The 25,246-nt window shown below is 56.4% G+C and overlaps 5 protein-coding genes across 11 annotated transcripts in view; all 5 read right to left on the bottom strand.

Moving 5' to 3' along the window:
• Positions 1-1,338: 1,338 nt before the first annotated feature.
• Positions 1,339-5,820, bottom strand: AK1 (adenylate kinase 1). Of its 2 annotated transcripts, none has more exons than XM_072352734.1 (7): positions 5,710-5,820; positions 4,191-4,233; positions 2,774-2,809; positions 2,250-2,413; positions 2,021-2,137; positions 1,674-1,865; positions 1,339-1,563 (listed from the first exon to the last, which is right to left on the bottom strand). In XM_072352734.1, the coding sequence occupies exons 2-7, from the start codon at positions 4,198-4,200 to the stop codon at positions 1,498-1,500; spliced, it is 585 nt and encodes a 194-aa protein (XP_072208835.1). In that variant the 5' UTR covers positions 4,201-4,233; positions 5,710-5,820; the 3' UTR covers positions 1,339-1,497. The 2 variants fall into 2 exon arrangements, with proteins under 2 accessions (XP_072208835.1, XP_072208836.1); XM_072352735.1 differs by lacking the exon at positions 5,710-5,820 and adding an exon at positions 5,434-5,680.
• A 249-nt stretch (positions 5,821-6,069) lies between these two features.
• On the bottom strand, positions 6,070-9,901 carry ST6GALNAC6 (ST6 N-acetylgalactosaminide alpha-2,6-sialyltransferase 6). 4 transcript variants are annotated; one of them, XM_072352927.1, is made up of 7 exons: positions 9,773-9,901; positions 9,199-9,378; positions 8,561-8,625; positions 8,039-8,218; positions 7,469-7,866; positions 7,270-7,377; positions 6,070-7,197 (listed from the first exon to the last, which is right to left on the bottom strand). In XM_072352927.1, the coding sequence occupies exons 3-7, from the start codon at positions 8,573-8,575 to the stop codon at positions 7,008-7,010; spliced, it is 891 nt and encodes a 296-aa protein (XP_072209028.1). In that variant the 5' UTR covers positions 8,576-8,625; positions 9,199-9,378; positions 9,773-9,901; the 3' UTR covers positions 6,070-7,007. The 4 variants fall into 4 exon arrangements, with proteins under 4 accessions (XP_072209028.1, XP_072209026.1, XP_072209027.1 ...); XM_072352925.1 differs by lacking the exon at positions 8,561-8,625 and having other exon boundaries at positions 9,773-9,895; XM_072352926.1 differs by lacking the exon at positions 8,561-8,625 and having other exon boundaries at positions 9,787-9,854.
• Positions 9,902-10,224: 323 nt separating this feature from the next.
• On the bottom strand, positions 10,225-12,932 carry ST6GALNAC4 (ST6 N-acetylgalactosaminide alpha-2,6-sialyltransferase 4). 2 transcript variants are annotated; one of them, XM_072352662.1, is made up of 6 exons: positions 12,674-12,932; positions 11,976-12,047; positions 11,545-11,697; positions 11,051-11,463; positions 10,862-10,969; positions 10,225-10,789 (listed from the first exon to the last, which is right to left on the bottom strand). In XM_072352662.1, exons 1-6 carry the CDS (start codon positions 12,800-12,802, stop codon positions 10,600-10,602), a joined length of 1,065 nt encoding a protein of 354 aa, XP_072208763.1. In that variant the 5' UTR covers positions 12,803-12,932; the 3' UTR covers positions 10,225-10,599. The 2 variants fall into 2 exon arrangements, with proteins under 2 accessions (XP_072208763.1, XP_072208764.1); XM_072352663.1 differs by lacking the exon at positions 12,674-12,932 and adding an exon at positions 12,302-12,342.
• A 143-nt stretch (positions 12,933-13,075) lies between these two features.
• DPM2 (dolichyl-phosphate mannosyltransferase subunit 2, regulatory) lies at positions 13,076-14,918 on the bottom strand. The gene is made up of 4 exons (XM_072352664.1): positions 14,830-14,918; positions 14,631-14,720; positions 13,923-14,025; positions 13,076-13,658 (listed from the first exon to the last, which is right to left on the bottom strand). Exons 1-4 carry the CDS (start codon positions 14,830-14,832, stop codon positions 13,600-13,602), a joined length of 255 nt encoding a protein of 84 aa, XP_072208765.1. The 5' UTR covers positions 14,833-14,918; the 3' UTR covers positions 13,076-13,599.
• A 205-nt stretch (positions 14,919-15,123) lies between these two features.
• EEIG1 (estrogen-induced osteoclastogenesis regulator 1) overlaps positions 15,124-25,246 on the bottom strand; it is a 33,170-nt gene continuing 23,047 nt past the window's right edge. Inside the window, exons 7-12 of one of the 2 annotated variants that reach the window (XM_072352694.1) lie at positions 23,478-23,632; positions 22,329-22,436; positions 21,881-22,070; positions 21,580-21,701; positions 21,013-21,082; positions 15,124-20,166 (exon numbers count right to left, since the gene is read on the bottom strand). In XM_072352694.1, the coding sequence (XP_072208795.1) occupies positions 20,121-20,166; positions 21,013-21,082; positions 21,580-21,701; positions 21,881-22,070; positions 22,329-22,436; positions 23,478-23,632 (691 nt within the window). In that variant the 3' untranslated portion in view covers positions 15,124-20,120. The remainder of the gene's footprint in view (positions 20,167-21,012; positions 21,083-21,579; positions 21,702-21,880; positions 22,071-22,328; positions 22,437-23,477; positions 23,633-25,246) is intronic. The other variant, XM_072352695.1, reaches the window with a different exon arrangement.

Raw genomic sequence — 25,246 nt, 5'->3', positions numbered from 1 at the left:
GGGGACCGCGGGGACAGGGTGCAGGCAGCAGAGCTGAGCCTGAGCATCCCCTGCACCCCTCCTGTCTCCATGGGTGCAATCAGGGCTCCCTAACCCTGCTCACCATACAGAGAAACTGATTCAGGCTTCACCTCACACCCCGAGAGGGATGAGAGCACGAGGGATACGGACTCACTCCACCCCCCACCCGGCTTTAGCCCGCGGCCCCCCACCCCTCCTGGCCCCTCCTGGCCCCTCGCCCCCACCGACACGCGCCTCGCAGCGCTGGCAGCGCCCCAGCCCCGGCCGGATGGCCGCATCCTTCCTGCCCGCCGCCTCCCCACAGCGCCACATCCCCGCTGCTGCTCGTGGTTGCTTCACCCCCGGGCACCCGACTGACGTCCGAGCCCGGCGCGCTTCTAATGGTTGTTTTTTTTCCCTTTAGGAATTTTTCTAGGGGAATTTTTGCTCCCCCCCAACGCAGCACATTTCCTTCCTCCACACCGTCCTGCTGACCTGGTTTGCCCCCTGAGATGCTGCCCACTCCGTGCCTGATTTATGGCAGCCCCAAAGCCAGCAGCGCCGGGAGGTCACGGCTTTGTCGCCTGCTGCCCTCACCCTGTCTAGGAACACCAAGGGGCTGCAATGCGTCCAAGCACACTGCAGACAGCTCTGGGACTGGGGAGCCCCCAGTTCTATGTCCCCAATGCCAGCATTCCACATATACAGCTCTGCAGAACATCTCTGAGATGTTCAGCCCCACACAGCATCCCTCTGCCCTGAGTGACATCCAGAACACAAGCACAGCAGTGACACTGCTGACCATCTGTGCTTGGAAAGAGGGCACCCAACAGCACGGCCATGCACCCTGATGGGCAAAACCAGTGAGGAGGTGATGGAAATCCCCATCCTACGGGGATGAGGAAGAAGGATGAGGGCATCCCAAAATACCCCAAGGGACAAAAGCAGCAAGGAAACGGTGGAAGTGGCAGAAATCACCATCTGATGGGATGAGGAGGGATGGGGTGGGATGATGCTGCCCCGGGGATGCAGAAGTAGAGCACAGGAGTGGGATGGGGTTGGGGGGGACGGGGTTGGAGGGGAGCGTGACGGGGCCAGGACACAGCCCCAGGGGCAAGCAGCCGGGATGCTCCCTCCCTTCCTCCAAGCATCCCCCGGCCCGAAGCAGCATCGCAGCCGGGATAAACACCCGCTTCCTGCCCTTAATCAGCTTCAGAGAGGGGCTGGCTGAGAGGGGGTGGAAGGGGAGGAGGGGAGGTGGAGGGGAGGGGGGGCTAGAAACAAAAATCTCTGGAAAGAAAAACTCATTTCCTGCGACAGAAGAAAAAGATAAAGTCTGGGCTCATTACAGTGAACTTTACTGGGGAGAGACGGGAAAGAGCCAAACACAATGTCCTTGAAATTTCCTTCGCGCGGCTCCGTCCACGAAAACAGGATAAGGCCACTTCCGCTGTCTCTGCCCCGCGCGTGCGGGGGGAGCTGCAGGGTGGGGGGGCGTCACAGCTTGTCGAGGTAGGAACAGACCTGCTGGAAAACCTCATCCACGCTGCCCTCGGCATTCAGCTGTGGGGACAGCGATGGGCTGCTGGATCCCTCGGTAATGTTTAAAGGGGGGGATTTGGCAGCTCGGCCGTCTCCATGTATTGCTTCCCTCCTCCCTGTACCCCGCTCACCTGGCGGACGATGCCCCGGTCCTTGTAGAAGGCGATGACAGGCTCGGTGGCCTTGTAGTAGGTCTCCAGGCGCTTCTTGATGGTCTCCTCGTTGTCGTCCACCCGCCCGCTGGTCTCTCCCCGCTTCAGCAGCCGCTTCACCATCGTCTCCTTCCCCGCATCCACGTAGAGCAGCAGCGTGGGGGGGCCAATCTATGGGAACACAGCTGTCGCCGTGTGGGTCTGGGGGTCCCCCATGGCTCCTCCAGGTGGGGTTGGAGGTGTGACACCCGGCAGGAGGGGACGGCATGGCCATGGTGTAGGGTGGCACAACACAATGTGGCACTCACCAGGGGAATGACCCTCACCTTCTTTTCGAACTCCTCTCCCTGCTTCACCTCGCGAGGGTAGCCGTCAATGAGGAAACCCTTGGAGGTGTCTGCCTTAGCCAACATGGCGTCCCGCAGCATGTCCAGCACCGTGTCCTGCAGAGGCAGCATACAGCTGTCAGGGTGACGTGGGACGATGCGCCCCGTTCCTGCTGCTGCATCACCGCAGTGTCCCCACATCACCCTGCGTTCATGGCCACAAACTCACCAGTGGCACCAGCTCGCCCTTCTCCATGATGGCTTTCAGCTTCTTGCCCCGCTCTGAGCCTGAGCTGACCTCTGCCCGGAGCAGGTCCCCGGTGGAGAGGTGAGTGTACCCATATTTGTGCACGATCTTCTCGCATTGCGTCCCCTTCCCAGAGCCGGGGCCACCTGCAAGTCACACCAGGGCTGACCGTCATGTCCCAAGCCCCATCTAGTGGGGGTAGGAGGAGAGGCAGCCCAGACCCATCAAAGCCTGATGAGAGGAGACAGGATGGATGGAAAGAGCTGTTGGGCTGCTGGTGTGGCTGATGAGCCACTGGCACCTGGACATCATTGCCCTGATGGCAATGGAGGCACCCATTGTATCCCAAACATCACTCTCATGATGGCAATCTGGACATCACCACCCCATTAAGCTCCCACGACATCACTCCCAGGAGTCTGCCATCACATCACATTGGATGCTGGCACCCCAAGCTTTGTTAGACCCCGTTGGCCCCAACACACCCCACACCGGCCACCACTTACCCACCACAAAGATGATCTTGTGGTTCTTCAGTTTTTCTGATAGAGAGAAAACAAAACAAAACAAAACAACACATCTAAGAGCTGGAAGTTACACCTGGAAGCAAACTGTGCCCAGCAGCAGGACTGAATGAAGGGTGGTGGGGACCAACCCCAACCCCAGGGAGAGCAGAGTAGGAAGCAACTCATCCCTGTCACCTGGACAGTCCGGGACATCAAATCCGGCCATGCAGGAGCATTGAGACCCCATGGTGCCTTGGCAGCTGTGGGCTTGGAACTCTACTGCACCCTGGAGACAGCCATTGTCCCCAGCCCCACTGAGGGATGGGAGCCAGCAGGGATGGCCACATCCATCCCCATAGCCAGCTCCTAGTCCTGCTTGGTGCAGCACGGCACAACCTCATGGGGTCTGATTGTCCCCATAAATGGCACAGCCTCATCCACTCGGAGCATTTCAGCCCAGGGGATGGGGGGGTTTCTCTGCATGATCCCCCCCCCCGACCCTGCAGGATCTGCCCCTGCCATGCGTTGGGGTGCGACAGGGCAGAGGGAGGGAGCTAAAAATAACATGAGCCACCTCGGGGCTGCGCTGCCCATCTCCAGATATCTGCCTTCTGAAATTACAGCTCCTCCAGCAGCCGGTGAGCCCCGGGCTGGGATGGAGCCAAGAGGCTGGTGGAGGGGGGGGGGAGGTAGAAGGTATGGGGTATGTGGGGGCTGGAGGGAAATAAGGGGGAGAAATGGGACAGAAGTGATGGTGGGACAGGGAGTGGACATAAGGAGGGGGCAGAGGGAAGGGATGGAAAGAGGACATGGAATGGACACGAGGGGGAGACAGAGGGGACGGACACTGCTGGAGAACATAGAAGATGGACACAAGGGGGGGACACTGAAGATGGATGAGAGATTCAGGACTTGGATACAAGGGAAACAGAGGGGATAGATGGAAAGAGAACATGAGACAGACACAAAAGGGGACATAAGGATCAGATGCAAGGGGGACAGAGGTGACAAAGAGGACATGGGAGACAGGCACACAGGGCTGAGAGATCAGATGTAAGGGGGGAGAAAAGGGATGGACATGTCGAGGGACACAACTGGACAACACAGGAGGATGGGGGGACAGATGCACGGATGCAAAGGGAACTGAGGGATTAGATACAAGAGGAACAGAGGGAACAGATGGACACAGCATGGATGCAAGGGGGACCAAGGGTTTAGATGCAAGAGGAACAGAGAGGACAAACACAAAAGGGATGCAGGAGACGGACACAAGGATGAAAAACTGAGTATACGCAATGAGATAAAAGGGATGGAGGCAACAGGAGTTGGAGAGGATGGATGCCAAGGGGGATCAAGGGATCAGGTGCAAGGGGGATGGAGGGAGCGGATGCAGGAGGCACAGATGCAAAGCACTCACCTGTTGACATGCTGCTGCTGTCTGGGTGGAGGAGCACTTCAGGCTGCAAGGGAAGCAGAGCAGAGTGAGCAGCACGGTGGGGACACAAAGGTACCCAGCGCTGAGGCCTGGGGATGTTGCCAGGACAACAACTCTCCCTTTGCATCCACAATGGGATGGTGCAGATCTCAAATTGAACTCTAAGGCCGCACAGGAGGGCAGGGATTCCCCCCTGCTGGCAGGACTGGTCCCTAACTCAGCCCTAAAATAGATAAAATCCCTAAAATCCACAAGACAGGCGCAGCGCTGCCTCAATTCCATGGCTGCAGGAGCTGGGTCCTCACGTCCTGCGGCCATCGCCTACCTGGCTGCCAGCAGCCACCCTCCCCATGCCAGCACTGCCGGGTGACGCACGGTGACAACAGCAGCACCCTCCCCTGCCCTGACCACATCCCCATGCCCGGGGTGCTGCCTGGCAGCCGGAAATTGGCTCGGGGTGACTCATGGCAGCAGGACACCGAGGGATGCGGGCGGTATCCTACGTTCCTCCGGCTCCCCATCTGCTGCAGGGGATGCTTTTTAAGGGGTCAGCCTGTTCTCGGTGCCCAAGGGGGGGTCGCTGCACCCTGCTGCCCCTCCACATCCTTGCTGTGGGTTCAGCCATGCCTCCTGCCCGCACCCAGCCCCGCAGCACCCCACCTGCTCAGCCACACCGAGTCACCCCGCTGTCCCCAAACCGGCCAGACCGGGGCTGAAGGGGCCGTGGCCATTTGTCAGGTCGTGTTACAGCCAGGAAAGGGCAGAGGCTAAGTATGGATGGGCTGAAATCTGCACCGGGTCACGTCCCGCCTGCGCTGCGGGGCTGAGCCCAGCATCGCCCCATAGGAAGGGCACAACCTGGAGGGTCCCTGGTGGGGGGGCACCGAGTGCAACTGGCGGCAGCCCTTGGTGGGCTCACGGCCTGACCCTGCGTGGTGCTGAGCCCGGGCAGCACAGCACTGCCCAGCAAAGCCCACGCTGTGATGCACCCCAGGGGGCTCCAACCACACGCTTTGCCAGCGCCCATCTCCCATGTGGGGACTCCATCCCCAAGGGCTGCACAGCCCCCAGCACCCAACAGCACAGCACCCAACAGCACAGCACCCAATAGCACAGCACCCCCGACAATAGCACAGCACCCCCGGCAATAGCACAGCACCCCTGCAATGCCCCCCGCTGCTCCCCACTGCTATTCTCGCTTCTCCCCCCCCCGGGTCCCGCTCACCCGCAGCGATGCTCACATCCCCCCCCGCACTTCTATCCCCACCGCACGGGGAGGGGGGGGGGGCGGACCGAGCGCTTCCCCGCCCCGAGCATTAGGGCCGGGCGGGGGGCAGCGGGGGGGACCCGAAGGGCGGATGCCGGAATATCGTCCCCAAGGTCACTGTGTGCGGGGGGACCCACGGGGGAGATCGGGGGGGGGGGGGGGATGGGACACGAACCGCGGTGCAAAGCAAAGCAGCAGCGGGGCTGGAGGAGGGGAGGGGGGGGCGGCACTGACCTGCGGGGGGGGCGGTGCGGAATACGAAGGGGGGGCGGCTGCTGCTGGCCGGCAGCTTCTGCCGTACCGCTAGATATATATAATGCTGGCGGCGCGGGGCATGCCGGGAGCGGGCAGCGAGAGGGGGGGGTGCTGGGGGGGGGGGTGGCAATGCTGCCTGCCCGCAGCCCCCCCGCAGCCCCCCGGTACCGCGCCCCCGCAACGGGAGGAGCCCGTGGATGAGGGATGGAGCTGGGAGGGTCCTGCACCCCCCAACCGCCGACCCCAGCCCCGCTGCGGGTTGGGGGGGGTCCTACGGGGTCCCTTTCCCTCCCCCCCCCCCCCACCTCCGGACCCCAAAGATGTTTCCTGCACGCACGGTCCAAGGCAACAGACTGCAGCGAGGTTTATTCCTGTACAAATCGATACAAAACACGGTGCTGAGACACCCCACGAGATGTGACCCCACCGGGATGGAAACACCCCCCCCCCCGCTGCCACGGCCAAGGGGGGAAACTGAGGCACGGGGCTGCCAACCCGCTGGGGACTCAGCATCCAAATGCTTCTGAATAGTCCATGAGGGGCTGATGAGTAACGAGGCTCCATGGAGAAAATCCAAACACCGGGACCAGGAGGGAAAAAATCCCCCAAACCCCACGGCCAGGTTACAAAAGGTTCCGGCAGTGCTGTGTGCTATTGGACCCCCCTTAACCCACCTCCCCCTCCCGGCACCACGTTGGCAGTGTCGTCCCCCTGGTTCTCACTAAGGTGGCTCTTGAGGTCCCTGCTCTGGGGACACTGAGAATGTCAGGGTTTGTGCTGGGGGGGCAGTGGGGGGATGGGGGCTAAAGTGGTGCCACAAAAGCAACGTGACCCCCATGCCAACCAAAGGGGAGCCTCACCTCCACCCACCGTGTGCTCTCAGGGTGATGGGCTGCAATGCAGCCTGGGAGGGTCTGAGCTGGGACCGTGCAGGGTTCCCATGTCCTGCAGGAAGGGATGCTGCACCCCCAAACCCGCAACGTCACAGCTGTGCAGACCCATGGGCACAGTGGTGGCACGTGGCCCCAATGGCCGTATCAGACCCCAAACAGAGGGGACTCTGAAGCAATGGGATCCCAAACCAAGGGGAGTCCATCCCACAGAGACCCCAAGCCGAGGAATCCCTGAACTAAAAACTAAGGGGACCCCAAACCAATGGGACCTCATCCCAATGGGACCCCAAGCCAAGGGGATCCCATCCCAAGGTGACCCTGAATCAAAGGGACCCCAAATCAAAGGGACCCCATCCCCAGGGCTCCCTGCTTGACACGGCCACCCTACGGCCAGGTGGGGTGAGAGAAGGTGATGTTGTAGGGGGCAGCCCAGCTGGCGAAGACGCGCTTCTCGGTGATGAAGCGGTGATGGTTGCCGCGGCGGCTGCGCTCGTTGTGGATGTACGTCGTGCACTCGTCGGGGCCCTTGGGCTCGTAGTAGTGGTAGGCCATGCGGCGGGGCTGCGGGTGCTGACTACAAGCAGAACACGGGCTGAGCCCCACACCGAGTCCTGGGGTTGGGATTTGGGGATGGGGAGGCCCTTACCTGCAGTAGTTGGGGGGCACCATGCCGTAGACGTGGACGGCGTCACACAGCTCCACCGCAATCCCCATGGTGAACCAACCCGTGCTCAACCACGAGCGCGACTTCTCTCTAGGGCACAGCGAGGAGGTGACCCTCATGGCCCTCAACCCACCAGCGGGGACCCACAGACCACAAGGAGGGGATGAGGAGCTCCCGGTACCTGTCCTTCCCTGTCTCCCCCCGAAAGAGCTCATCAAACTGCTTCATGCGGTGCGGGGAGACGACGTAGGCTGTCATGTTGGGGAAGGATGCGCCGACGCGTTGGATGATCTTCAACAGCCCCTTCTGCATCTTGGCCGGCGGCCCCCAGAAGATGAGGATGGTCTCCGGGGTCTTATTGACAAATTCTTGGGGCCTCTTGAGGACGCGGTAGATGCTGGAGTGGGCCACCACGCGGAAGGTGGTCTTGTTGCCCACATCGGCCTCATAGCCGGTGGTGGGAGCGTCGTTCATGCGGATGGTGCACTCGGTTTGGTCGATCTCAGCCCCCAGGTGGGTGCCCAGGAGGTGGCTGGAGCTGGTGACGATGGCGCATTGGTGGCAGTGGGCAGCCAGGCTCTGAGGCGATGGACACAATGAGTCCAAACCAAGGGGATCCCAAATCACAGGGACCCCAAACCAAGGGGAGCCCAAATCACAGGGACCCCAAACCAAGGGGAGCCCAAACCAAGGGGCTTCAGTGTCCCACCCACGGGGACATCCCATCTCCATACCCACATCCTGTGCCCACCTTGTTCCCAGAGACGGGCAGGTAGCCGCTGCTCACCCTCCAGTGCCGCAGGTTGGGGGGCCGCCGGGCTCTGCCCCGCAGTGCGCTGTAGGGGAACACCTCGGTCCCGCTGCTGGAGCTGTAGATGATCAGCAGCATGAGCAGGGCGAAGAGGAGCACGAAGACGGCGGCACGTTGGCTCTGCGGGTGGGGGGGACAGCGGTCAGGACCCCTCCCCAAAGGGTTCAGGATGGAGATCACCAACTCATTCTCCCTTTGCTGGCCACTGGGAGCTGGGATAGGGGTGGGAACAGGATGGGGATGGAGATGGGGACATTCCTGTCCTTCCCTGCCCAGCCACGCACGCAGCTCCAGCTCTCCATAGCGGCAGGGCTTGCATGGCCGCAGGGCTTTAAGGAGAGAGGAGGAGGAGGCAAACGCTTTACTGCGTGAGCTCTCTGAGCTGCTGCCAGAGGATCCCTGGCGCTGGCACGGCCGCCCCCAGCTCGGCCCTCCCGAATGGCTTTAAGGGGCTGCACTCACCGTGCTGCCGCTCATGTCTCCACGCTGCCTTCAGTGCCGAGTGGTCGCCGATGTCCTGCGAGCACCTGCGAGGCACGCAGTCACCCCAAAAGCACTGGGATCCCGTCCCCAAAACCGCACCGGGCTGATCCCAGCGCCCTGAGGAGATCGGGATCTCCCGGCTCAATCCTATTAAACTGGCCCCGGGCTGTTTGGGGTGCTCCCATGGGTATTTGCCCAGCGAAGAGACCCACTTATCCTCACTTCTCCCCACCCCCATGAACATTTTGAAGTCCTTCTCGGTGAGTCATTGCCACTCCTGCTGGGTCGTAGTCGTAGCAATTAGAAATTAAAAACAAAATGAAATCTGATTGTCTTGGGAGGAGCCAAGATGGAAAATTACACAGCAGCCAGCACGTAACCCTCCAGGGGGCCCCGAAAGGCTTTGGGGCTGGGAAGGTGCCAGCATGCCTGGGGCACGGCCGGGATTCTTGGTGCCAGGAGTCCCAGGAGAGAAGGAGCGGCGCTGGGAGCTCCGTCCCTGCACGGGGCTGAGGGGGCAGGAGAAGCAGTGGGGACATGGGGAGAAAGAGGACCGGGGGGGTGGCAGGTCCAGGACCCCCGCCGGTCACTCCGGTCCTGCTGTGCAGGTTCCTTACCTGGATGGGGGCACTCATCTGCGGCGGGTGCTGAGCGGTGCCGGGGGGGTCTCCTCCACCTCCTCCTCGCCGCGCTCCCCCCGGGCTGTGCGTTGCTTCCGGGCCCCTCCGGCTGGCAGCAGGGCCATGGCGGTGCCCCGGGGTCACATCGCGCTCTGCTGGGGAAGCGCTGAGCCCTGCCTGCATCCCCGGTACAGCAAACCCAGCTGCGGCTCCGCGGTCCGGCCCCCACGTGCCGATCTACCCCTCGCCGAGCGCTCAGAACCCCCCCCACCCCCAGCTCTCTCACGGCGCAAATCCTCCCCCAGCCCTGGGACGCACCTGCCGTGCAACCGGGGATGCAAAGCCTGCACTACCCGGGATGCGACCCCCGGCACCCGCCATTCAAACCCACCGCTACTCGGGATGCGGCCCCTACAGCCCCCGGGATGCCGCCCCCCCGGACCCCGCACGCAGCCCCGCGGACGCGCCCCGCTCCGTACGGCCGTGTCAGGCCGGGCGCAGCCGCATCCCGGCTGGGCGGTGCCGGTCCGTTCCCCGCGCAGTCAGTGCCGCCCCCGCCGCGCATCCCCACCCGCACAGACGGACCGAGCGCGGCCCGAGATCCGCTCCGCTCCGCTCCGCACTGCGCCGCCGCCGCCGCCGCGCGCTCCCGGCGCCCGCGGGGCCGCGCTGTGCCGTGGGCGGGGGCGCTCGGGGGTCCTAACGCCGCCCGCCCCGACGGGACGGACCCGGATTGGGCTGAGCGGGACGCGTGGGTGGGTGCGCGCGTGACATCGCCGGGATGCGGCGCAGCGCCGTGGGATGCGCTCATCTCGCGGGCCTGAGAAGCGCGGGGCGGCCCACGGGGCTCTCTAGGCTGGAAACAGACACGAGGCTCACTCTGCCCCGAAGATCTGCTGCCCCACAGCATCGCTGCTCCCCATCCCTGGGCACACCTGCAGTTCCCCACATAACATAACCCCACACCCGCTCCGTGCTCTGACCCCATCCGTCCCCACACACCTCTGCTGCTGGCACAGCACGGACTTACAAATGCTTTTAATGGGCAAGTCGGCTTTGGTCTGAATCCAAGGGCACTTGTGGCAAGGCAGCCCAGGGCTGCGGGCAGGGGGCAAACAGGGGCTGTGGGACAGGAGGTCCCGGCCCCGCTCCACGTGCCCCATAGGTGGCACCAAGTGCCAGAGCATCGCTGTCCATCCCGGGATGAGTCCCACGTTAAACATCCATCCTGCACGGTTCCAAGCCAGCTCGGGGCCTGCAGCTGGGGGGGCTCGGTGGATCCACCCTTGTCCCACGCGCTCCAATGGAACGGGGTCCCCGCTGCTGCCCCCCCAGCGGCTGCAGACCCCCCCCAGTACTGGGCAGATCGAGGGGCTTTCGACCACACTGCTGCCGCTCCTACCCCCCTGCCCACGACGGGTGGGTGAAGGTGATGTCCTTCCTCTTGGCCCAGCGGGAGAAGATGGCTTTCTCGGTGATGAAGCGGTGCCCGGCGCGGGGGGCTCTCTCATGCACCAGGTACATCCTGCACTCGTCCAGCCGCCCCTTCTCGAAGTAGTGGTAAGGCACACTCGAATGGTTCTTCTCCCTGTCGGCACCGTGGGGGCTGAGCAGTGTTGCCCCCCCCCGTAGCCCCCCGCTGCCACCCCCGGCCCCGCACCTGCAGTAGCTGTCGCTGACCATGCCGAAGACGCAGATGTGCTCGCACAGCTCCATGGCCAGGATCATGGTGAACCACCCCGTGCTCAGGAAGGAGCCGGATTTCATCCTGCAGGGCACAGCGGTGGGATGGGGACACGCGGGCGGATGGAAGCGGAGCGATGGGGGGCACACAGAGGGGCCGTGGTACCTGTTCTTCCCCGTCTCGTTCTGGAAGACGTCGTCGCAATAGGCCATCTTCTCCTCGGTCAGCGTGTAGAGCTGCAGCCGGGGGTACCTCTCCAGCACCCTCAGCAGCGCTCGGTAGGTCGGGCCGCCCTTCTCGCGGCTCATCTTCCTGCTGGGACCCCAAATGACGTAGACGGTGTCTCGGGATTGCTGGAAGAAGTAGGGCTGGTTCCTGAGCAGCAGCGGGACGCTGGTGTGCGACACGACGCGCACGGTGCTCCGCGTGCCCACGTCCTGCTCGAAGCCGGCGGTGGGAGCGTGGTTCATGCGCAGCACACACTCCTGCCCGTCGATCTCCCGGCCCAGGTGCGATCCCAGCATCTGCCCCGAGCTGGAGACCACGGCGCAGCGGCGGCACGGAGCTCTGCGCAGCGGCTGCGGGGACACGAGCCGTCAGCGCCGAGCGTGGGGACACCGAGGAGCGGGGGAAGGGACGGGGCCGCCCCGCGGACCGACCTTCCCGTCGGGGACGCGGCTGTAGCCCGGCAAGCTGAGCGCTGCGGGCGCGGTGTACGCGGAGCCGCCCCTCTGCCCCCCGGTCTCACGGCACAGCAGCACGTAGAGCACGGAGAGCGCGGCCGCGCACACCAGGACGAGGAAGACGCGGACCTGGAAGCGGAGAAGCGGGTTGCGCCGGGCTCGGCCGCGTTGGATGCTGGAGGCAGCGCAGCCCGGCAGCGGAACTACGGGACGGAACGGCGGGCTGCGCGTGATTCACTTCGCGCACGCGGCCGGAGCCCACGCGTGTGGCAGCGACCCCCGCGGGTTCCGCTCTGTTCCCGCAGCGGGTTCCGAGAGCCGCCCGCCCGGACTCGCCGCGCGGCCGGTAGCGGGTCAGGCGGCTCCGCAGCGCCGCGGGCTCGTCGCGTCCATCCCGCGGTACTCACCAGCATCGTCATCCCAAGGAGCTGCGGCGGCTGCGGGGCACCGCGGTCACGGGGAGTCTTGGGGCGCGCACCCTGCACACAGAGCGGGCTCAGCGGGGGGGGACCGGGGCAACCGTGGCTGGGGACCCCCCGGCACCCAACGCCCCACTGCTACACGCAGGACGTGCCCCCCGCGTCTTCCCATGCCTCACACCCCCTGCCCTCCCCCCGCGTCCCGGACCCCCTCCATGCCCAGCTCCCTCCCCACGCCCGGTTCCCGTCCCGCCCCCAATCCCGTGCTCGGCGCTGCGGGAGGAGCGCGCCCCGCCCCGCCCGGCCCCACTCACGACGCCGGGATCCCCCTCGGGGGCGGCGATGGAGGTTCGGCTGCCCACCCCCCAGGGCCGCGCTCGGGTCCCGCATCGCGGCCGGGTCGCGCCGGGAGCACCGCGCTGCGCTCCGCTGGAGGAACCGCGCCGGGGGGGGCGGAGCTGAGCGGCACTGCCGGAGCTGAGAGTCACTGCCGGAGCCGAGAGGGGTGCCACCCGCTGCCCATCGCACAGAGCCCCGTCCATTGCTTCCTGCGACCGACAGAGCCGGCACCGACCCCATCTCTCACACCAGAGCCTATTACCCCCATATCTCCCCCCCATCTCTTTGCACAGTGCCTTCCCCCCGCCCTGGGATCCCCTATAGCCAATCCCACGCCCCCACCTCACCTCCATGCCCCACCGATCCGCGTGTAGCGTTGAAAGCCCAGGGATCGTTTTGGAACCAGGACTGGGGCTCCTGCCCTGCAGCGCTGCCCTATGGCTCTCAGTTCGGCTGCACACTGCGGGACACGTCATGCAGTGCTACCCCCTCCCTCCGCCTTCAGGTGTTCCTGGGGTTTTCCCCAGCCAGCAATAAGGAGATATGAAAAGCAAACTTGAGATTGGTTCCTACTCCCCAAAGCCTTTGGCAGCGATGGAAGAGGCAGTGACAGGTACAGCAAGTGCAGGGATCCACACACACAGCACAGGGCTGCATTCCATGGCTGCACCCCCACCACACTGTGCCTGGGCTGTGGGCACAGTGCTGCGTGCTGAGAGGTGGTGAGAAGGAATGCACGCTCAGAGCCATGACCTTCAGCTGGAGCGCAGCCACCTCCCATCACAGCAACAGGGATATTTTTAGGGGCGCTGCCCTTTGCTCACAGGGCCCTCATCAGAAACACGAGAGCTCACAGCACCGTCATTAGCTCTTCCAGTTTAAAAGAAAATCCCAGAAGGAATAAACGACTGGATGCAGCAAGAGCAGAGGGGAAAGATTACCCAGAGGCCGAGCAGCTGATGGGGGCCAGAACTGAACTCATACTCTGCAATTAGAGCTGCTGTGTTCCAGCCCAGCACAGCTGCTGCATGTAGCCTCAGCTGAGGTGCACATCTGTCCCAGCTGGAGCTCTGGTCCCTCTCCTGGTGAGTCCCACAGGTCAGTTTTGCTTCCCTTTAGTCTGTACGTTGTAAACTACACAAGTCTGTGTCTTTTGAGGAAGGAATGTGGGAGAGAGAGCAGCCAGCTTGGCACTGCTGCTGCTTTGAGAGTGCTCTGGAGGCTGCTTGGTGCTGCAGGCTGGGGGCCTTCTCTCCATCTCTCAGCTGGGCCTTCAGTCTGATTTCTGGACAGGTTTTCTGCTCTTCCACATCACAACCATTATAAAAACACCTACCAGGAATGAGAGAGAACAGACTCAACCCAAACATTTCAAATGAAAAGCACCTTTAAAACACACACAGTGAATAACGGAACCTCAGCAGAGCACAAGAAACAGCTCTGATTCCCAGAGGAACAAACAGCTGAAGTTACACGTGTGTGCACACAAATGCCTGTGCCAAATTAAGCCACTGTAAGAACCACATACAGCACAAGTGTCTCTTCTCTCTTCCTAATTTAGAACCCTCTCATTAGAGCAACCAGAATAATGCTCACCTATAAATAGCAGCAGCAGCAGCCCAGCCACCACGGGGATGATCACTGCGTATTCCCTGGGCAAGAAGTACTGGTGGATGATGTGGTCACTGTCGATGAAGGGCTGCAGAAACAGAGTGGGGGATCAGCAGGTGGGCACAGCATAAGAGCAAGTCACCAAGACGTGCAGCTCTGGGGTTTCAAAAGCAGAACAGAAACACGGGGCTGGAGGGGATCGCTAATAAAAGAGCGTCTGAAGCTGCACGTGGTGAACCGTCACACAGCAGCACGGCTGCAGAGAATGGCTGGGAATGGAGCCTGCAGTGCTCAGCTGGGCGATGAGGAGAGAGCAGGAGCCCAGCTAAAGCCCTGCAGTGCTGGGATACAGGGCGGGCTTGGCTGTGCAGTGCTGGACACACCGACCCGCTGCCTTATTGAAGGGGAAGGCTGATGCTGGCTCTCCCTCACACTGATCCTTTCATGGGCACAGCAGGACACTCTGGGTGCTACATTGCACCGCATTGACTCCTGCACTGTATGAACGCCAACTGACAGCCGTGAGCACAGCGGGGAGGGAGCCGAGCTGCTCCAAAAGGAAACGGCCGGGAGTTCAGATGAGTCCAAAGCTGAGCCAGGAAACCGACACGGAGCCGTTTCTGTGCGGACCGGCACTAATGGCGTCGCTATCCCGGCACCACGAACCAGCGCGATCCCCGCACGGCCCCGTACCAGCACGACGATCCACAGCGTGTAGTACACGAAGAGAACGAGGCTGAAGGCCACCAGGCCGAACCCGACCGCCTGGTCCGTCGCGGTCGCCTGTAAAGGGAGAGAGAGTGAGCGCTCCGTGCGGGCTGCAGCGAGCTGCAAGGAACCGGGAACGGAAGGGAAAGGAAGGGAGCAGAACGCAGGCCGCAGCCCCACTCACCATGGCGACGGCCACCCCCCGGCACTTCCGCCCTCCCCGTTCTTCCGGGAGCGATCCGCCAATCAGCTCGCAGAAGGCTGGCCACGTGCTCTCCGAGACAGGAAGAACGCTCAGAGGAAGCGGGCTGAGGAGCGCAAAGCATTGTGGGAAGCGCGGCTCACCCGGAGCATGATGGGAAATGTAGTTCCGGAGGTGCTCGGGCCCAGCAGAGCCGTGCAGCAATCAGCCCATATTTAGGGCAAAAAAAAACCCATTTAGAACAAAAAAACCACAACAAAACCAGGAGGATCGGTGTGAAGTACCAAAAACAAACAACCTTTATTCTTCCCCAATAAACAACGTTTGACATGATAGTGATTTCCTCAGACATCTGTTATTTCTCTACGTTAGGAACCAGAGACAGAACATACAAACGCGGCCTGTGGGACCGAAACCGGCCCCAAAACCCGATAGAAACGGTGACTACAACGAGCCCTTCCTGCCCAGCACACGGAGCAGCAGCTTCTCTTCCTAAACCCCCTTTTGATTTGCTTTAAGAAAGGAAAGAAACGATGAAAAGAGATTTTTCTTGTTTAGATTCCAAAGGAACAAAAACAAAACCCAACTGTCCGACCCGGCGCCCACCACCGTCGCGGCTTTCGCCTCCTCAGACGATGGCGGCCGTTTGCATAGAGCCCTTACCAAAAATAGCGGCCATCTCTCTATAGAATCTGCTATAAATCGACTTTCCCGGCTCAACCACCCACATGAAAATAAAGCAGGATCTCTCTCCCCTTCCCTCCCTCCCTCCCCCACAAAAATACGGGCTCTGCCATTTAATCCTTAGGGTTGAGGCAAAGTGAAAAGGCTTCAGCCTGCAACTCGAAGCTTCACACCCCACGTTCCTCCATCAGCCCATGGGGAGGGGAAATCTCCATGTAACCCCCCTTTTCCATGCAGCCAGGAAGTGGTTTTCCAGCACAGACACTTGCTACCAGGCAGTGTTGGCTGTAATTCACCCCTGGGGACCAGCCTTGTCCACAGGGCTCAGTCACCAAGCAGGGCACTCAGCTAAAGCCCAGCAAGGGGTGAGGGAAGGGCTGAGATGGGGGGTGGGTTTGCAGCCCCCGGGTAAGGCAGCGAGCAGGGGAGCGAAGGGAGGGCAAGGCAGCCCCTCTCCAGGAGGGGTTTTTCTTTCACCTAGGTGCTCTCAGCGTACCTGGAGTGAGGTTTATATCCCAGAGGTTCACAACAGCGTGTGCAGAGTCCAGCTGCACAGCCACCGGTTTTAAAAACGGCGACGACTAAATAAATTATTTAAAAAAAAAAAAGAATTATAATAAATGTCAACCCTTCCTATCAAGATTGGGATGAAAGAACGTCCCTTCGGGTCTCAGCCCAGTTCAGAACCCTCTAAAAACTGAAGCAAACTGAAGCCAATGTTTAAAAAAAGAAAAGGGCTTTAACTTTCTGCAGGAGGCAAAGAGATGTGGCAATAAGGGGGGGAAAAAACAACCAACAGATCATAAACTTGCTGCCCATCACTTAAGGCCAGCACGAATCCCCTCCCCATCCCCCCTATTTAAAGTGCCAACCATTCCCCAAAGAAACAAAAGAAACCCCAAAAAACAGAGAAGCAACATCCTTCTCCTCTTTCTTTTTCACAACCACCGTTTCCAAATGAGACTCTCTTCCTTCACCCAGTCCCAACCAAGCCGATCCCTTGGGACACGCACTCAGTTCAAACCGGTCTTTAAAAGTTAGTAAAAAAAAAAAGCCAGAAATACCCAAACACGACACTGAATTTCCCAAGCCTTTACAAGAGGCTTCCACCAGAGGAGCCAAGAGCGGAGCCCACATGTTCTGCCTGGTCCTCAGCCTGCAGCAGAGCCAGCTCTGCTCGCCAGGACCAGGTCTGTAGGGTGTTTGTTGCCAATAAGGTCCTTTTAACTCGTCTAAGTCACCTCTGAATCCCCTGAGATGGGAAACAAAGTGGGGAAGAATGTTCTCTCTTGGCCCCCTCCCCAGGAATAAAACATCAGTGAAACAATAATGCAATCAAAAGAAAAGAAAACACACCAGCCTGCTGGGTTTATAAAAAAAAATAGTGAACTTCAAGACAAAAAAAAAGCCACCAACCAACAGCCTAAAGGAAACTTGCCAGCGGGTTGGGTCTGGAAACTGATTTACTTCTTAAATGCTCAAAAGTCCAACACGGAACAGATGGCAGCAATGCCAATAAGGAGGAAGATGCAGCTTCCCAGCACCTGGTGTGCAACAGCCTCAGGTGGGGTCTGGAGATAGAAGCAGGCTGCTCCTTCCTCCTTTGCATGGCTCCATCCCTGGCACTCCAGCCTCAGTTGTGCTGTATTAGGCCCAATGACAAGGGCTGCCTTCTTGTTCAAAATGAGGGGTGGAAGAGCTAAAAACCTACATACAGACCAAGACCTGTGCAGTCAATAACAATGTAGAACAAGAAAGAGAAACCCCCATGAGACACAGTTATTCAAAATGCAAGCAGTGATGTGCCAAGCTGCTGGAAGAGAAGCCAGAGACTCTTCCAGGTTGGCCACAATTACACGATGGAGCAGGTTATAACTCTGCCAGCCTGGGAAGCTTTCTGTATAGCTCAGCTCTTCTTGCTTTGCTGCAAAGAGATCCCTCCTCTGTCCCACAGTGGATTTCACAGCATGTCTAGCTGCTGGTGTCTCAGGGCAGCAGACTCTTGCCAAATGAAGCCCAGAAGAAAACCCTTGGTTCCCAATTGCTCTGACAGTAACTATCATTGTTTTCCATGTGAATAGAAGCAAAGCAGGAGAACCGAGATGGGTTTGGCCTCTTTCCTGCCTTATTTTTGCTTTTTTTCAAGTTCTGGTTGTTGCTCTTGCAACTCTGGCAGTGTCCCAGACCTGATTTCCAGCAGATGCCATGTTGGGAGCAGCTGGACAACCAGCTCCCACTGCTACCTGCAGGCTAGACAAGAACACACAGTGCTGTTTGTATACTTCTGCCCTTGCACTGACCTGAGCAGACAGTCAGGAGAGGCCCAGCTTTCTGGCAGAGCCCCAGGAAAGAAGAAAAGCAGTCAGCTTTCCCTTTCCTGCACACACGCAGAAGCCCTGGAACAGGGCACCTCTCACCCAGAGGGAGCAGGAAGCTCCCCAGCCTGCAAGCGAGTGCCAAACCTACCAGTCTGAGATCACAGTTAAAACACCAGAAAGCGTGAAAGAGCTTTTGTTTCAGACAGAGTCGAAAGATCCAATATCACTTCCCTACATTAAACCAAACCGAAGTGTTTTCTGTACCCCTTGTAACCGTGATCCAGATTTAATTCCCCTTGAAGGGAAAGGGGTGAAAAAGATCTATATCTTACGTGTGGTCATTCCAAATACAGAAAGAAGCTTCTTGAGGAGAGAAAGTATCAAAACACAGTAAGCAGCTGTACAGCTCTGCCACACAGCCTAGCATCCTCCCCATACAGCCATCCTTAGCTAACAGGGCAAAAAATATCAAGGCCCTTTCATTCCTCTTCTCCCATTCTGCCAAATTCCCTTTTCCAGGAGCTCATCTGCATGCATTCTGGCCACAGAGACCACAATTAATCCTTATTTTTTTTCTCCTTTTAAAAAGGCTTTACAATAATTAAGAATTTGAACAACAATGTGATCAGTTACAAGTCTTTCCTTGCTGAATGAGACAAGTGTGTGCCTGTGAGAGTGTGCATGCACACGTGTGTCAGAGAAGGGCATGTTCTGACCATGCCAGGATCGTGCCTGTGCCATTACTCAAAGTGCACGGCTGCTGGGTGCTACTACAGTACACCGGCAAAAGAGGAAAGGATACCACACAGAAATAGCTTACAGGCCACGAGTCTCCGTGCAGGAAAGGCTGTAAGCACAGCCTGCTGACAGCCCGTGGCTGAAGGCTGCATAGATCCTCATCTGCAACTCAGCTGCCAGGAGAATCTGTAAGTGAGAGCTGAAAGGGACTGACATCTCTGCTGCTCACTGTGAGGAAAAGAGGCAGCTGAAGGTTCAAACAACTGCAGAAAAACCCAAAGAGGATCAACTGAAGGATCAGCCAGAAAAGCTTGAAACCTTGTCAGAAAAGTTGACTCTCCACAGAGTGGGTAAGAACAGCTGCTGTAGAGAGAACAGCAGAAAATATCCAATCTACCTTTGAAGGTGAAGGTAGCGGTTTTATCTTGCCCTTCAAGCAGAGCTTCTCCCCAGTCCCAGAAAGAACCAGCTCAGGCATAGATTCCTACTGACAAGTCAAGAAAAGACAACCAGCACCAATTACCTCACTGGCCCAAGCCAAGAGGCAATTGTTAACCACCAAACCAAAGAGACCACTGCAGACAACTGCATCCCGCTCTGGCCCAGGGGATGGCCATGAGATAATCTTTTCACAGTCCAAGAAGGGCAATTCCCTTCCTACGCCAAAAAGGAGGCATTGTACCCCAAGATTCAACAGTGACTATTTGCTGAATCAATCCAGCAAACACAGATTATTCTCCTGGAAGAACAGAGACAACCTTCCTCCAGGTAAAATCCGGAACCTCTAAAGTGCTCCTGCTAATGCTAATAGCTGAACACTGCCCTTCCATGCCCAGCAGTGGAAGGGTGTAATACAGTTAGTGGTATAACAAGCACTAGCATTTAACCATTTATCAACTCCCATCTGGATTGTGGTAATTTTCTGAAATGCACTTTTGGGAGATATTTCCTATGAGAAAAAGATTTTTGGGGTTTTGAGTGTAAGAAGGGGAAGTGTACACCACTGCATACCTTGCTCAATAAAACTGTTGCCTTGGAAGGTGACGTTCCCTTGCAGTCAACGGAATAAAGCATCCTGCAAGTAACCGTTTCACCGTGTCACCAACAAGCAGCTCTTGGTTTGGTTAGAATGGTTCCCCCCCAAGTGGTTTGAAGAGTTCACAGTGGCACAACCCAATGTTTTGGGGAGACAAGCTGAGAAATCCCCCTTTGCAAATGGATGGGTGCAGTGAGGGATGCAGAAGAGCAACATGCTCTAGGACTAAGGATAAGTCCAGCAGACACTTCGTGTCTGTTCACAAACGGGGAGGGCAGGCACTGGAAAAATTGGGAAGTGAAGGAGGGTACTACCAACACGGGGAAAGTGCATGATCTGGAGTGGTCTCGGAGTAGTTCTGCAGTGCAAACATATGGGGAGGGGCATGGAGAAATCCCTTCTGGAATGCTGCATGAAGAGAGGTAAAGGTTGGCATCCATGTGGCAGCAGACTGGGTAGGGGGCCTGTTTCCAGCAGCTCTACCCTGTTCTTCACATTTAGTGGGTTTCAATCACCACTGGCTCGTAAACTCCAGATGAGACCCTGAGGACACAGAGGGGAAGATGAGAAAGCCAGGTTATTTTCCCATTACTTAAAGCAAAACAAGTTTGTATTCAAAGTTTTCCACTCACGAACCCTCTAACCTCACAGAAAATACTGACAATAACTCGTTGATCTGGTGAGCAGTCATCCCACACAACACAAAACAGACAGCTACATAGCAAACTAACACTACAGCTTGACAGAGTTGGGTGAAGCACAAATTCTTTTAGAGAACAGAGGGAAAGGGCTTGGGTGGAGTACACTGTGCAAAGAACAAGCATTCCTGACTCCGTTCCCAATTTTGCCACCATCTTGACACATCTTTGTGTTTGCCATTATTGTTTTTCATACTACAAAAGGTGCTACAAAACTTAAAATAAAAAACAACCCACAACTAGTCAGTACACTGTAGGGAGGGCTATCGTGGCAAGACAAAGTTTTACTCTTCATAAGTCTTTATCCACAACACAGATGGAGGGCAGGGAAAAGGGAGTTGCAGTTCTGCTGAAGTCCAGCAGGAGGCAAAACTCCCTGAGAGTGCAGGACCAAACAGGAACCAACCTTTACCATCGTGTCCTCTTACTCCTCACTTATTTCTGTTCTTGGATCTAAAAGCTAGGATCAAATTATCTCTTCGAGTTTCCACTGAGAACTGCAATCACACTCCATTGCAGCTGCAGACTGTCACCAGAGAGATCCCAGGGGTGCGAATGTGGGAATAAAGCCACCACGTAGCACATGATGTTTAGAAATCTCTTCTGTTGCAAAGGTGAAAGTTCTCTGTGTACCCAGAGCTAAGTAACCTCTCTGGAGTCTGACTGTCTGCAGCCCTTTCAGGAAACCTACCTGTTTCCCAGCTGAATACCGCTCAGTGTAGTTGTTCCATCTCTGCTCACAAACAACCGCAGGTTACTGTCTGCAGATAGAAAAGGAAGTAGGACATTAAAGTACAGAACTCCTTCTGGTGATTGCCAAGTTCTCCTCTCCCAGCTGCATTACAGAATGTTCAGCAGAGGAACAAGTGCATTTCTGTGAATCCATACGCACACGATACGGTGTTCCCATAGCAATTGGACCCCTAAGAGCTCTTCCTGCTTTAAAAGGGAGTCTCACATACAAATCAAGCACAACATTAAGCTATGGAAAAACACTAATTTTTCCTCTCTCACCCTTATGTTTAAGCTACTCTTTTACCTCTGCTGTGGTCTGTAGACCAGTGGCAAGCACTGTTTGCAAATTGATGCACAGCTCTCAAATCCACAGTTTACTACCATAGAAACACCTAGCAACCACTGAAAGAAAATTACTGTCAAGGGGGGGAGTCTGTGGCAGACCAAATCTGGCTTTGTACAAGGTTGGCAGCTTTGCTAAGGAAACAGCCAGGACTTCCCCTCTTGAGACTCATGCTCTCACCTTCAGTATTGCTGACATCTGTGAAGTCCTGACTCTGCATTATCTTCTCCACTATATCATCTGCATCGATCCTGGTGTCATCCACTCGGGTTGGGTGACTCTCCACTGAATCCTTTTTCCTCCTGGGCAAAGAAAATCAAGGGAAAAATCAGCCTTTACTAATGGACTTCTAAATACTCTCACTTCTTTTAGGAACAGTACTTCTTTCAGCAGCTAATTCCAACCTACTGCTGGCTGCAGAACAGAGAGTAAATTCCATCTCAGCTTCCCAAAGAGGGGGCTTCGCACCACAGTTACCTACCGCGAGGGTCTGTCCAGCAGAAGAGCTGGTCTGGGGGGGCGAGGTGGCTTCTCTAGTTTGTGGTCCCGCTCTCCCTCAGGGCATTCCACCGTCATGCTCAGCCCTCCGGATGCGCTGCTGCTGGTGGAGGTATTCCGGCGATGGGTCAGGTCAGACATACTAGAAGAACGGGAATGCTCCGTGCTGTAACCTGCAAATACAGCAGCATGGTTACAAATCACTCCTTCCCTCTTTCCTGAAGGCAGAGTTAACACGCAGCGCAGCTTCTGCTCTTGTATACTGAGGTTTATACATAAATCTATGAACTTATCTGCAGAGACTGACCAGGAAGCTCTGATATTACAGTGCTGGGTAAGAGATAAGGCTGCAAGTCACTCTCACAAGAGCTTGCTGCAGCAAAGAAAAGGATAGAGCCAATGATGGCACAACCACGTGGATCAATAGTTACCAGAGATCTTGGACTGCTGGCTGGCATAGCTGGAGTTCCGTGAGTGCCCTGAGTGGAAGACTTCCTCTGGGCTGGACAGATTCTGATCTGGTTCTTCAGGGACACCTGCTGAGAAACAAGGCACTCCAGTTACACCACAACCACATCGGTACACTGCCCGCTGCCTTAGACTAGATGCTGATCCTGAGACACTAGATTAAGGAAAGTGAAAGCAGGTAGAAGCCGGCTGTAGCAAAGAGCTTACATGCACTTTCGAACTAGGGATGATGACAACAATTTCCTCTGTTAAGTTCATCATTAATTCTAGCACCCAGTGCCTGAATTAACCTTGGCCTTGAAGGACCTAGAAGGACAATGTCCAGAGGTTAATGATTTTAACTACGGATAGCTAACAGCCTGAAAGCATCAAATGGCCACCATCAGTGAAGTATTACAATTTCTGTTTGGGTGCTTCTCCTGTTATGGGTTTTGTCCTGCTATTATTCATGAGTCCACACCATTTAAATCATATCTTTGATATGAACTTGATACAGGAACTTCAGGATAATCTCTATCTCTTTGCCCAGCTTGCCTCACATGCAACAAGTTTATATGAAAGTGTGCAAGTGTAACATGCTGGCAAGCTTTTCAAGATCATCACCTGTGCACTATGCTGTCACTGAGGTTATGTGACCAGAGCTCTATTTTGGCGCAGTGTCTGCCTGCACATTTTAGAGTGTGCTGGGAAGAAAAAAGGCAACAGGAAAACGCAGTGTCCTTGAAAAGGGCTCACATAGAAGCCAAATAACTCTGCATCAGCAGCTGGATCAAGGCCATTAGATCTCAAACCAACCTCTAAAACCACCAAAGCTTTTCTAGAAGAATAGCTGAGTGGAGAACAAAGCTAAGTGTCACTGAACACAATGGAAGGCAGAGATGAACGCAATACATTAATTATTAAATCCTCAGGAAAAAGGAACAGATTGCTTTATCTCCACCTATAGAGGCATGGAGAGTTTTGTTTTTCTTAAATGAGTTGAGAGCAATGAAAATGGGTTTGAGAAACCATGAAATATTAAAGAACCTCTCTGCTTGCAATTGTTGAAGAAAAGAAAAGAAAGCACCCAAGTACATCTAAGCATTGCATGGCTCCAGGATGGGTGCTCTTACCCGAGCTGAGAATGGTTGCTCTTGGCTTGGTCTGACGCAGAGAACCAATTGTGGCTGAACTGCTGTTGCTGCTTGTGGTTCCCTCACCCTTGCAGGTAAGCTGCAGGGTAGAATCCTGCCCTGGTATGGTGATGGATTTGGCAGTGGAAGGCGGCCTGCAATCACAAGAGAAGTGTTACAAACCATGAGGCAGGGATTGGGGACCATCGCATCACTGGGGACACTCACTGAGCCAAGAGGATCCCCTCCGCCTGCCCCCATCCTCATAAGGAAGGAGGGAAGCTGGCAGCCTCTCTGACCAGCAGTACAGTGTAACATTTGCTGCTTCCTCCCCTCTCCCCCACTCCAACCCCTTGCTATATACAATATTTAGGTCTTCTCCATCTCATAATGCATCTGGACTGCAGATGCAGCATTTTACAAACTGCTGATTACAAGGAAAAGCAAGTTTTTGATGTAAATTAAGGCAAAAAACGGAGCACTCAATCATTTATACGGGACAACCTCACTATCCTTCAGGAAACTATCCAGAGCTGCCCTTTTCCCCCAGCACATGTTCCAGCAGCCAGTCAGCCTCACAAACAGGAACCAGTTTGCTTTTGTCCAGCCCTAAATTCCAGCACCCTTCTGTTACATCTTTCAGGCTCAGACCAAAAAGAACCCTTTTATCCCCTATCCCTCTATGAGAGTGCTTTTACAATGCTTAAATAACCTCTCCCTTTTTTTTTTCTTTATTTGATGATTAAACTTATTTTCAGCGAGACTAAAGTATTTTTACAGCTGTCAAAATTACTTTTCTGGTTATTCTGTGTGCTTGCAACATCCCTTTGTAAATGCTGGCTCCTGGATAGAACTGCCTGGAGCCCCCCTCCCTTCCTCCAGAAGAGTTTTTGGGTAGAAGCCATGGCATGTGCAGCATGGCAAGGTTAATATTCCTGTTGGAGCCCTCACTCTGTTTTAGCCTGAAGTCTGAACTGCAGCCAATGGATTATAGTATGCTTTTCAAGCGAGGAGAGAGAAAGGAAAACTTTTATTTGTCTCACTTGGAACTTTGAGGCCAATGAGGGTTGATGGTACATGAGAGGATCTTTCCAGTGTTTTGGGAGAAAAGACATTTCTTATAGCAGCCAGAGAGCTACAAAGGTTTCAGGAAACCCACAGCATGCCTTCCCCAGGGGAAAACAAACAGAAAAACAATAGACAAACAGAAAACAACCACCAAAAAGCCTCCTCCCTAATTGCATGATCAGCGATTTACATGCAGTCAGGTACTTCAGGGCCTTTGTTTCACAGGTTAACAAGGCCCTTACTGCCTTAAGCAAGCAAGCTGTTCCTGCAGCAGCTGCCAGGTCAGGCAAGCAGCCCGTGCTCCCCTCTGTATGACACCCAGGAGAAGCTCTGCCTCTGCTGCAGAAAGCAAGTGCTCAGTGAGCATGTTCAGGAGTGATTTCCCAGCACAGTTTAATTCTTGCCTAATCCTCTAATGAGTGTCATTTCTCAAAAGCTCTCCTGATCAAGGACTGTTCTACATGCAAAGCTTCCATTTTTAGACATTTGTACATCATCGCCATATAAAGAAAAGAAATGGGATGACTGCAAAAATCCTTTAAGAAAATAAGGAGGTTTGACTTTCAGACTGACCCTACTTCTATTAAATTGATGTTTAAACTCCATTCTGTATAATATTCAGGCAAAGAGGTGGGGATTTGCTTCCACGGTGGAAAAGCAGCAGGTATTTTTGTCAAATGTTATTGTCAGACATTACTTCA

Source organism: Excalfactoria chinensis, chromosome 18 (genome assembly GCF_039878825.1).
Source record: "Excalfactoria chinensis isolate bCotChi1 chromosome 18, bCotChi1.hap2, whole genome shotgun sequence".
Lineage (NCBI taxonomy): Eukaryota > Metazoa > Chordata > Aves > Galliformes > Phasianidae > Excalfactoria > Excalfactoria chinensis.
Note: the sequence above shows the minus strand (reverse complement) of the source record. Positions and strands in the feature narration are given on the sequence as shown.